The sequence below is a fragment of the Podarcis liolepis genome (assembly GCF_965112155.1).
Source record: "Podarcis liolepis genome assembly, chromosome: 6".
NCBI classification, from domain to species: domain Eukaryota; kingdom Metazoa; phylum Chordata; class Lepidosauria; order Squamata; family Lacertidae; genus Podarcis; species Podarcis liolepis.
This window is the reverse complement of record NC_139559.1, coordinates 9,585,967-9,598,092: the sequence shown is the minus strand read 5'-3', so window position 1 is coordinate 9,598,092 and position 12,126 is coordinate 9,585,967. Positions and strand designations below refer to the sequence as shown.

The 12,126-nt window shown below is 38.6% G+C and overlaps 1 protein-coding gene and 1 long non-coding RNA gene across 12 annotated transcripts in view; one reads left to right on the top strand and one right to left on the bottom strand.

Moving 5' to 3' along the window:
* DIDO1 (death inducer-obliterator 1) overlaps positions 1-12,126 on the bottom strand; it is a 67,433-nt gene that overhangs the window by 5,833 nt on the left and 49,474 nt on the right. For 8 of the 11 annotated variants that reach the window (XM_083507305.1, XM_083507303.1, XM_083507296.1 and 5 more), the window contains 3 exons: positions 11,271-11,424; positions 8,693-8,782; positions 7,383-7,578 (listed from right to left, as the gene is read on the bottom strand). In XM_083507305.1, the coding sequence (XP_083363431.1) occupies positions 7,383-7,578; positions 8,693-8,782; positions 11,271-11,424 (440 nt within the window). Of the gene's footprint in view, positions 1-5,486; positions 7,579-8,692; positions 8,783-11,270; positions 11,425-12,126 lie in introns of those variants that run through there. The other 3 variants (XM_083507297.1, XM_083507306.1, XM_083507298.1) reach the window with 2 other exon arrangements.
* The window catches only part of LOC310708904, a 53,003-nt gene that overhangs the window by 9,502 nt on the left and 31,375 nt on the right, over positions 1-12,126 (top strand). The window contains exons 3-5 of the long non-coding RNA XR_014527188.1: positions 4,954-5,071; positions 6,761-6,833; positions 10,523-10,752. This is a non-coding gene — a long non-coding RNA (uncharacterized lncRNA). The remainder of the gene's footprint in view (positions 1-4,953; positions 5,072-6,760; positions 6,834-10,522; positions 10,753-12,126) is intronic.

The following is a 12,126-nucleotide window of genomic DNA, read 5'->3' as shown; positions in this document are numbered from 1 at the left end:
TATCAATTTAAAACAAATGCAATCAAAATAATAGGGTGGGAACCAAAAATATGTATCTCAGGTGTCAAAGGCCAGGGTAAAGAGGTGTGTCTTCATCATGCACCAGAAACTGCATTTTTAAAAGGTGCTGAATGCATCTCTGTGGAGAAGGAATTATATAACTTAGCAGCTGCCGCATAGTGCCCTCTCCCAGGCCATCACCACCCAGGGTGGCATAACTACCAAGAGGGCCCTCTCTGCTGATCTTAACACCCAAGAGGATCTGTAGGAAATAAGGTGTTTTAGACACTGGGACGTAGTTTAGGGCTTTAAACACTAGCATGAGACCCTGAATTAGGGTATGATGAGTTCTAAATGGAATCCCAGTAATTTGGCTGCTGTATTTTTTAACCAATTAACCTTTCAGAGACTGATTAGATCCTTAATAAAGAGTGGCTCTTATTATTATTAGTTACTTGTGGAATCCTCAAATTTAGGATTCCACAAGTAACTATATAAATTATCAGAGGGTAATAGAAAACTATGCATTTTTATGATTTCCAAATAATTAACAAATCAACAGCCAAATGAGTAGGGTGTTGTTGTTTCATTACCACCACCACTACCACCAGTTTTGCCAGTCCTACTTTCAGCAAGTCATATTGATGGTTAACAAAGCACTGCATAATGACTGGGGGAGATATAGAATTACTCAAAGGAGAAATGGAACAGAGGTAATTATGGAATAGACTGCTGAGAGAGAGATCCAGCAATTTCCAGTTTAGTTAAATGTTTCAATAGCGATTTAATCTTACAAGGTTAGTATCACTAGGTCAACAAATAGAATATACACACACCTAGGCTTTTACCATTCATACTATTATATATGGAAAACAAGTAACAATAAAGCCCCTGGAAACCACTGTTGTTCTGTTTCATAAGGTTGTGCTTAAGTTTTACATTACTATACATACAACAGAGTTTCCAGCCCTAAGAACTGGACAGTCATGTAGATGAGTCTGATAATGCATTGCTTTTTCTTTCCTCAACTCCAATTTTCCTGTCCATTCTGCCCACCTGTGCAAACGTTCAGGAATATAGTTAAGAGTATATGAATAATATAGTCTTAAGAATAGTTAAATGTCATGATAGCTCACACCCTAATAGGTTACAGTAAAACAGATCAAATATTAAGTAGTCCATTTCAATTTATTAGAAGAGTGCTAAGTAATGAGGATGAAGGATCTCATCTTCTGAGAATAATTTTATTTCCAATTTGCATTAAATGTATTATCATTTGGAGGAAGATAAGGGCAAGTACAATATTCAACTGATGCATTATTTCCAAATTTGTAGTCTTTTTATACCTTAGCTCTGCATTATATCCAATACTTTCATCTAGCAATCCCAGTAATTTAGCCCATCAGGTGCCTCAATCACTAAAGTAATAATTACTGGAGTGGCTACTACTCTACATTTTGACAATCAATACATTATTTTAATTTTCTCTTTTTAGTTGGTTGTGTTCAATTCTCTTTTGTGTGTGATCTTTAAGTAAAGCTGAAGTACTAATCATTTCCATTACTATTACTTTTTAAGATTTTGATCTTAACACTGATCATGTTTATTAACTTAAGTTGCCCTAAATATATTTAATAGGAAAAAAACTTCACTTTGTTTCTCTTAAAATGAAGGAAGTTGGCATTTCAGTTGAAAAGTATAAATTGTTTGGCTGTTTAAAACGTAGCATGTGTTCAGAAAGTCTGCTGAATAAGGATAAAAACCAATGACTTAACGAATGTATTGCATGAAATAGTAAAGTACTTTTAGAAGACAAAATGTTTTAGAGCAGCAAAGAATAAATGTAGAATGATCATTACTAATAACTCCACATTAAAAAAAAACATGGTTGTGAAAAATGTTTATTCTGACCTTTAAAAAAATTAGTTTGTAATTCCAAAGGAAGCTGTCAATTGCATCCCTTTAACTGTTCTGATTAATTTATCTTCCAGTCCTTTACACCATTACCTGGAAGTAATTCCCATTGAACTCACTGGGCACACTTCTGAGTGACCATGCAGAGAATTGTGCCTAATCTTTCATGGACAATTTGATCAGCTTTTGCCTATTAATCTTACAAAGATCTGTGGTACTCCACATAAACTTTGGTGTTCTCAGAACAATCCATCTACACTTCTGTCAAGCTGTGTTTTCTCCTTCCATCACTTTTTTGACACTCTGAGCAGTTCTACTGTAATGCTGGCATTCAAAAGTGTTGTGTAGTGTTGAGCTAGGCTTACTGGGTTCAAACTATATATACTTATATTGCCCTCAAGGTGGCCAACCCAGTTTTAAAACCAATGGGGATGTAGGTGAGAAGTTACATGGAAATAAAAATGATTTTGCATTAGTTAACTACAATCTCTTGTGCACAGCTAAGAAGTATTAAATAACTGGTTATAAGTAACTAACCTAGTTAATTTAGAAAGGGTGGGCAGAAATGTTTTATAAACCAGCTTATAAATACAATCCCTATAAAATTTAAAACCACTACTTAAGAAAGCAGCTTCTGTGTGGCTGTTTAGCCTCTGTGGATAATGGAAACATGAAGCAAGCCAGGTTACAAGCAATGACTATTGGGGATAATGTGACAAAGAGACTATACTCTTTGTGGAGGCATAATGAGCAACCATGTAAGCCTATTTATTTATTAAAGTTTATCAATGGCTGCTACATGCCTCAGTGGCTCTATTCAACCTCCAGTCAGAGGCATTATGGCTCTAAATACCAGTTCCTGGGGATCCAAGGTGGGCACAGTCCTGTTGTGCTCATGGTCTAATTTGCAGGCATCCCACAGGCATTTGGTCGGCCCCATTGAGAACATGATGCTGGTCTAGATGGGCCAATGGCCTGATTCAGCAGGTTCATCTTAGGTTCTTATAAGAGCCTAGTTAAAAAAATGAAAGTGTGTCCCAACATTTGTTTCTGGATGAAGGTTAAAAATATTATTTTTTAAAAAAGCTAGTCCTTAAAAAAAACCCACTAGTATTTTTTACTGTAAACTATATTCCTAGTTTGATCTGAATATGAATCAGAGGAAAGAATGTAAACTATATTAAAAATATGACCCCTAAGGGAAACTTATCAATTCCTGTCTAGTTGCTGCTGCCCGTATTATGAATTCAGGTAAGTATATGGAGGCTTACTGTTTCTAAGAAATTAAGACATTCATGTCATCACTCCCATAAACTTTTAAAAAGCCCTGAATGCTTATTTCTTGACAGAAAACCAATAATTTTTATAAAGTAAGTTTTCATAACAGATTTGTCACCACTGTAGGTGCAAACCAGTGCTGCTCATTAAGCAGCTGTAGGGCTACTTCAGTGATCTTTTTTACAGCCTTCTTTACCTGAACCTCAATACAGTCATACCTTGGGTTATAGACGCTTCAGGCTGTGTGTTTTCAGGTTGCGCACCGCGCCGAACCGAGAAGTACCAGAACGGGTTACTTCCGGGTTTCGGTGCTTGTGCATGTGAAGCACTAAATCGCACTTTGCGCATGTGCAGAAGTGCTGAATCGTGACCCGCGCTGCAGGTTGCGAATGTGCCTCCCGCACGAATCACGTTCACAACTCGAGCATCCACCCTAATGTCCCTTATCCATAACTGGAATTGGCAGCAGTACTAAGACTGGTTTACACAATCCCTCATTGTTAGTTGTGCTCAGCCTGACCAACAAGCGCCGGCTATCTAGTAAGCAGTATGATTATTATGGTTGCTTTTGAGTAAAGCAGAAAATGAATTTCAGTAAAAAAAAAAAAAAAAGGCTGTGGGAAGGGTGTGGTGCCCTGTAAATATTGCTTCTCTTTGGAGTCACCAATCATTTTGGACCAGTGAGCAATGTGCATATTGGAAAAGTTGTGGGGAATACACACACGAGAGAGAGAGGGAATGAACAGCCAAACATGCACAGGACCCTATTTTGTTGACTAGAATTGAATGCTTTCTTCAAGTCTTAATTCGAGAAGCAGGAAAGGCTCTTGTAGGCACATGTGCACCTGAGAGTCTCATGTTGATGATCCGGACTGCACATAGTACTGTATTATAAATAATGCATCAAAGGTACAAGTGGTGCTTTTTCACTGCGAAGATCTTCCTTCCAATTACCAAGATACTCAATATTCTTCTTTTAATATTCTTCTAGCTTTGGGCTAGGGAATACCTATTGACTAAAATATTAAGCTTTTGCTGAAAGAAACACCAAGCTTCAATAGTGTATGGAGATGAGTTCTGCAGATATCCACTCCCGATTCCACCACTCATTGATTTCATTTGTAGATTTGAGAACATGCTAACTTCCTTGGGGGGAAAGAGACACTGGCAGTGTTTGAAAATATGTAAGTCAAAATGGTCTGTGGAACAAAATAGAAAATCTTCATCAAGTTTCAGCATAAATGTCTGCAAGTGCTGAAAAGGTTTTTAGTGAATAGAACCTGATTCCAAGAAGGCATGCTTGTTGCAATTGTGGCAATTGCATGGGGCCATATTCTTGAAGGATCCACCTAGGTTATCCCACCTCCCCTGCCCTGCATTAGTCAGTGTAGGAAAAGAAACAGTCAGATAAGAGACCAAGTGCTTCTTGGATATTCTACTGCTTTGCAGTGTCAGGTATGTGAATCACACACATGGGACTGATGATGGAGGAGCTGTGATAATTCATGTAGGTTGGAACAATATCACTGCAGATTTCCTTGCGGGGAGTGGGGGCTGGGACAGCCATTCTGATCCATTTCCCATATTTCCATTCCCCATTACTAATTGAGAAGAAAAAGCAGGTAGCAATGAAGCTTATTTCACCAAACACAGAATGATTTAACTAATTACAACTTTTAACTCCTAAAGTTTAGTGACATTAACATGTTTCAGTTCCAGTACAAATTATGTTTTCTTTTTCTTTCTTGGTTGTGACTTCAGCTGAAGTGACTTCTTGTAGAACAGAAGTCTGCCATGCAGCACAGTCATCTAATGGTCCAGGCACAGAAGAGGAATTCACATGATGTACTCCAGCTCAACTATTTATGATCACCACTAGGTATGTCACAACCATTTCACCTAGAACCTCTGTAAACCAAACTTAGTCCTAGGTAAATCCTATGAAATTGAAGAGGATTAACTTCTAAGTAGATATGTAGAGGATTATACTGTCAAGCATATTCTAGTCTCTATCTCAAACATATCAGAGCAAGCGCTACTGAATAACTGATACCAACTAATACCGAAATACTTTAGGATATTTGTTTTGTTAAAATATTTTGTCCCAGCCTGGTAAAGCAACAGTCTGAAACCCAGAATTGATCCTGTGATACAGAATATATGTCTCAACTATGTGTGTGAATAACATGCCTAGCAGGTGTCAGTATAAAATAAGACTTATTCTACTAACTAGACCGAGTCCAATACATGGTTACAGCCACTAAAACATCTGAATTGAAAGAGACAATGACCACTTTGCACAAAATACATTTTATTAAGATCATGTAATAAGAGCAGTAAATTTCATTAAAATATATGGATAGCAGATTTTATACCTCTCCCCGTACATGTCCGCGTATACTGAGAACTGAGACAACTTATCCGAAAAGGTTCTAATAGGTTTCATGTATATGACTCACCTCAAAAAACACACAGGAAATTATGATTTGGACTGTGTCCTCTATTATTATTTTTTTTAAAAAACCTGCTGGTAGAAGTATGTGCATGCTGTCATCAAGGAGGATTATGATGGGGGTGCTTTCAAACAAATTTCACATGCTTTCTGAGTTGTCACAACCCTATTAGAAGACTTCTCTTCCCCTGAACATTTAACTAGGCCTTCAGAATCAAGAGCAACGTGGAATCTGAAAAAATTGGTTCAGGCAGTCCATATTTTGAAATTGTGGTTCTTTTTTCAGATTCAAGTGGTTTGAAATAAGGTTCTTTGTTTATAGGATTTTAGAGTGTGCCCTATGTTAGTATGGTTTTCAGACGGTGCTCTAGGGATGCTTGGGTTTATCAAAAGCTTATGCGGAGTTCCTTAAATGACTGGTACGGTTTCAAGGAAGTTAGTTTGCCATAACCAAACCATGAAATGCCCAGTTGTGGGGAAGTGTCAGATTTGTTACAACTTCTAAGTTGTAATCTCAGTTCCAACAGGCTGACAGCTATGCCTAACAGGCCTGTAAAATGAGTATGTGCCATAGACTTTTCCAGAGAATCCTCAGCAATATACACAAATGGAAAGGGGCTGAAGTTCAAGATTCAAAGTTACAAGAAATACTACTTTAGATACTAAAAGGAGAAAACCTCAATTTTCTCTCCTCTACCCAGTTTGTTTGCCACAAACTAAAGAAACTGGATGAAAGTCTTTTCTTCCAGTCAAAATGGAAATTTCTTGTGATTTATCCTGGAGCCGAAGAGAATTTCCTTACAAGCATATGTGCAGTATTGTGTGGTTATTTATTCAGAAGGACAACATACATAAATAGCAGGGTGACCTCTTAAGAGTGCAGAAGCTCAGGAATATACTATTGAAATAAACCATACCTTATTTCTAATCAGTTCTGACTAATTAGTATGCAGTATCTGTTTGATTAAAATCTGTTTTAGATAGAAAAACAGCATTCCCTCTAGAAATAAGACAGAGACTGTGGTTCTCTTCCCTGGGGCAATGAATCTATCAGTGTCAAGACAGCAGATGGACTAGTGTGTAACTACAGCTTATTTATGTGTGTGTCTCTTTCAGCTATGAAAGCTTGAGTTCCTTGGGACATTCCTCACACCACTGGGCGAACTCAGTGCTGAAATCTTGAGATCTTGTGAGCTTTTGATTGTAGGAGTTCAAGCACACCTATAATATAGTCTGCAAATGACCATCTTACCTTTCAACGTCAGTGATGTTCCGTGGGCTTTCTGTGTTTGCTTCTGTTCAAAGATGCTGACCACTTCTGCTCATTTGGAGCATGTCATGTTGCGTACCAACTTAACTAACCTCCCTGTGCCTTTTTAAAAGATCAAAGTTCTTGTAGTTATGTCCCCCAATTTCCCAAACTATGATTTGTATATAGCAGGCACGTCCAACTTCCAATAGGCTGCGATCTATTAAAAAATGGCAGTGAGCTACCCATTGGATTGACCAGAGTTGCTGAGCTTTAGTTGGGAAAGCATCAAAGTTGTTGAGCTTTGGGGGGGGGGGGCCATGATCCCGCGATCAACCAGGGACATACTGCAATCGACCGGTATATGGTACTTTTCCTTTCTACATTTATCCAGCTGAAGTGTGTGTTATGAATGATGTCTGGTATGGTATTTATAGTTGTAACATAGAAGGGCAGAAGTATTTGGGTTTCCTACAATTCATTGCTTACCTGGTCCCTCAAAGGGTAAAAGTTTGGATGGAATAGGATCCTTTGCACTGAGAGGAATCAAATAGAGGTCCTTGACATGTCTGTTGTTATTAGCAACAACACCAAATCGGCCACGACTGCTAAAATAGGAGTACAGAGAAATGTAGGAAGGCACCTCTTCTTCTGTCGCAGGATGGAAGCGGATCAAACATAGTTCCTATAATACAAAAATATAAAGGAAAAACACCAACCTATTGCTAAATAAATAGCAAGTGAGGGCAACATGGCATCAATGCACTTCACTTTTGAAGTAATTCAGAATTATTCTTATTCAATTTCTATACCGTTCTTCATCTAAGGATCACAAGGTAGTTTACAAAAATACATACCATAATAACAAACGGAAGCAATAACACCCCCCTCCCACATACAGTTTTAAAAGCCATAAATTGTATAATTAGCCAAAGGCCTGGGAAAAGAGGAATGTTTTTGCCTGGCACTTAAAGATATGTAATGAAGGCACCAGGTTAGCCTTGCTGGGGATAGCATTCCACAAACCAGGGAGCCACTGCAGAAAGGGCCCACTCTTGTGTGGCCACTTAACTGGACCTCTCTTGGAGGAGCACCTGAAGAAGGGCCTCAGACACTCATTACAGGGTCTGCAGCAGTAAATATGGAGTTATATTGGTGATCCAAAAGATGGTGCAGCTTTAAAAAATGCCTTATTTCACTGCCATCAAATAAGCAAAGATTATGTAAAATTATCAATATAATTTTACTCTACATTATTTAAGGTTGCTGAATTTTTTTTATTAAAACACTTTTAGGGTTAGATCTAGTAAGGATACTGACTCTGATGGCTCATAGGAAGTCAGTGATAATTTATGCTGTGCTGGAAATTGAAATGTTACTAACACAGAACCGGTTGGGGCAGGGAAGAAGTGGTGAGAGTATGTGGAAGGGAAGTAACAGCCAGCAGGAAAAGCCATTCTTGTATTTTGCTTATCTTAAAGAATTTCAGGTGCAAATTACTGACAAGAATCCAAACTGCTGCTGGGGTGCAGGTGGGTATGGGTAGGACCAATTTTATCTTTTTATTTTGATGAATAGGCCTGTATGCCATGTTTAAAAAAGAAGTCTCCTTCACATTTCAAAAGAGACGTGTGAAAAACATTAAGAGTTGCTGCTGTACCATAAATTCAAGCCAGCAGTGTCCTCCTCCCTTAGGTAGAATAACTTAGTTATATAGTTCACTGGATCCCATCCACAATTATTATTTCAAATAAAGTTCAATTCTTTCACCATTACCAAACAGGGTTTTTAAAAAGTACCTTTGACACAGATGATTTCAGTTTGCCAATATAATCCCATACTGTCTTCGGTGAGATCCTCCCTCCAATATGAATTGTATCAGGTAAATCCTAGATAAGAAGCATTACATAATGTGAGAAGAGGGCAGTTTGAGGGCAAAGTATATTGCCCCACACCTTCCAGTAAATAGAATTATACCAACAGAATATAAATAGAAGCTACCATATTTTTCCATCTATAAGACGCCCCCATATATAAGAAGCCCCCTATTTTTGCAGCAACAACCAATCACCAGTCCACCCTTGGCACTATCCGTGTATAAGACTCCCCCTAATTTTTGACTTTTTTTAAAAAAAAAAGCCTAGTCTTATACATGGAAAAATACGGTATACTGTGATTTTACTGTAGCTATGGCCATTATGTTCACAATTCTGTTTATCCTTCCACTTCGATTTTCAAACTGCTAGCAGAAAACAGTCCCCTTTTAATTCCACAAACCACAGCTCATTCAGATGTTCCTTTCTGAATCTGGTATGAGAGGGAGTACATCTCACCCTTGGGTACCCCTACTATAGTTTCTTATCTGGGAATGAAGAAAAATGTCTGACACTGTAGTAGGATGTTGCTTTTATTTACATGTTCTGTCTACATCAAGGGGGATAGGTGCCACAAGATCTTGGGAACTGATGAACGCAGTATTTGTATGGGTCAAACATGACTTTTTGTACAAGGAAAATGAGCTGGAAAGTCTGGCTACTGGTGTGCTAAGAACCTGAGGCTCACTCCCTCTCATATTAGGCTCAGACAGTAACATCTGAGCACTGTGAGAGATAGCTTTTACATAAAGAAGTAATACTTTTGCACATTAAAGCTACAAAAAGTAGCTTTGAAAATTGTGACAAAACATTCCTAGCCCATTTTCATAGAGTAAAAATTTAATTGTCACTAAAACATGCTGTTGAGGCGCAATGTGTTTATATTTATAAAGCTGTCTTATCTATAGTTGAAGGGGCAAACATATTTCTATTTGTTTGCATTAACCACAGTTTGTCTCAGAATTCAGCATATAAACATTGCTACTATATCATATTCATAGCCCACTGAGCCTAAGATTGTAACATACTTGTTTTCCAAACTAGGAGGAAAAAGGGTTATTCTTACATCCGTAAGTTTAGACGTCTTCCTATCCCTGCTTCAAAACACAGGAAGAAAGATACACTAATTCCACTGACAGAATTTGTTGGTGCACAGGAATCAAAATTCCAAGCACCCTGTTCGTATTGACCATAAAAGGAGCACACGTAGGTTTTTTTAAAAAAGGTTGAATACACTGAAGTATCTTCCTCCTCTAAGGCAGGAAATATATACAGCTGTTTCAGCTACTGTTCTACTCCCCACCTTCCCACCAGTTCTTACACAAACAATGCAGAGCAATACGTGAAATCTATTTGAATGTATGCAAGAACCAAGGTGGCTTTTCCTCAAATAATAGAATTTATGAACAGTCTGCGGTTGTTGGTTTGACACTTGATAATAAACTATACTGAACTTCCTTCCTATGTTTCTTTTTTGGGTTTAATACAGGAAACTGGGAGCTCACTGAATATTGCAGGCATCCCATGACAGTGGCAATCATCACTTAGTTAACAGTGTCACACTTCCTGGTTACTGTTCACTGTGTGTTCAGTTATTACAGATCACTGCTTCTCACCACCAGACCAAAATGAAAATCAAGAGTGTAATTAACAGAGAATGATAAACAGTGCTTTATCAGTTACTGATATGAAGTATTAATACTAAAAATGGAATATCCAGCATGCCATTTCAGTGCTCCTATTTTCCCCTGACAGTGGTACCTCCAGTTACGAACTTAATTCATTCCAGAGGTCCATTCGTAACCAGAAACCGCTTGTAACATGAGGCGTGCTTTTGCTAATGGCGCCTCCCGCTGCTGCCGCGCCACCGGAGTGTGACTTCCGCTCACATCCCAGGGCAAAGTTCACAACAAGGGGCATCTATTTCCGGGTTAGCAGAGTGCGTTACCCGAAGCATTCGTAAGGGAGACAGTACGTAACACGAGGTACCATTGTACTTACAGATCACCAATACTATTTTATTATTTTTTAAATAAATTGCTGTCCGATACAATGGAGCTGGTGACCATTTTAGGTGCATCCAATTGACGTATCATCACCGACACATGGTCTTTTTGGACCCAGAAGAAGACAGAATGGGGACATAATGGAGCAGGGGCTGCTTATCTGTGTTCCGCATACGCAGGGGCTGGGAACAGAAGCCCCGCATGAAATGGTTGCCAAGTCAATGTACACATTATCTATGTCCGATTTCTTATGCTACACTGCTACACTATTTGCAGTCAGGCCACTGTCTGAACAGTGAGTTATTAAAACTCTTACCTAAATGAAATTTGAAAATGTTAATAGGTCAATAGGTCAATTTGCTTAGCTTTCAAGCTATCATGTTGAGTAAACATAGTACCATATTACATAGCTAACCTCTTACCGCAAAGCAAATTTAGTTAGAAATATGATTTTAGATATTGTTTACACAGAAAGCACAAGCACTTCAAAGTCGCACCTCACTGAGGTAGTCAAAGGATCCAGAGACAGGGTAAGCTTTGGTGACAAACTTGGCCACGCTTTGCATGTTGATAAAGCCTTTCCATATGGTGTTAAGGCGAGAGAGAAAGACGGACGTATCTCCTTCTTGAGGGGACCGTATCTCCGACATACTGCAAAACAGAAAACCCAGGAGGGAGAATTGTGTCAAGAGTGGCTCTACAAATTGTATCTCTACAAATGCCCCTCCATCCCAGGCAACCCCAACATTTTTCAAATTCCACATCAATTGATCCTAAATCTTATGAAATATACTTTTAGTAAATTAAATTAATGGGCTAGAAATCAATTTTTAAGACTTCCAGCACATTCGGTGGAAGGCTAGTGATCACAAAAGACGGACCATTAATTTGCTAACCCATGAATAGAATTCCTGTTATTATTAGGGATTGAGTTGATATTGTAAGACTTGTGACCGATTCTCTTTTGCATGAAAGAGTGGGTCAAGCATGGAGAGACACTGAAGTTCATAAACCTGCCTTAAGTGAAGGCAGTGTGTGACCCCACGTTCCCCAGTTCTTACAACCACTGGCTCCTCCTGTGCATCAATGCTACTAGAGGTTGAGAAGTGTGCTACATGAGAAAATACGACTTGGCAAATCTTCAAAGTATGAAGAAGTAGTAAAAAAATCCTCCTGTTCATGGCTTTGCTGTCCTTTCCTCCTAGTGGCTTCTGCGAGATTAGCACAAGTTATCCCTCCTTCACATCTTGAGGAGAGGCAAAGAATGATCCCTCACTGTCACTTAGCATCAGAGTACCTGCATAGCAATGGCAGCAAGGGTGTTTGATCTGAGCTTTTCTCCTCCTTGCACAC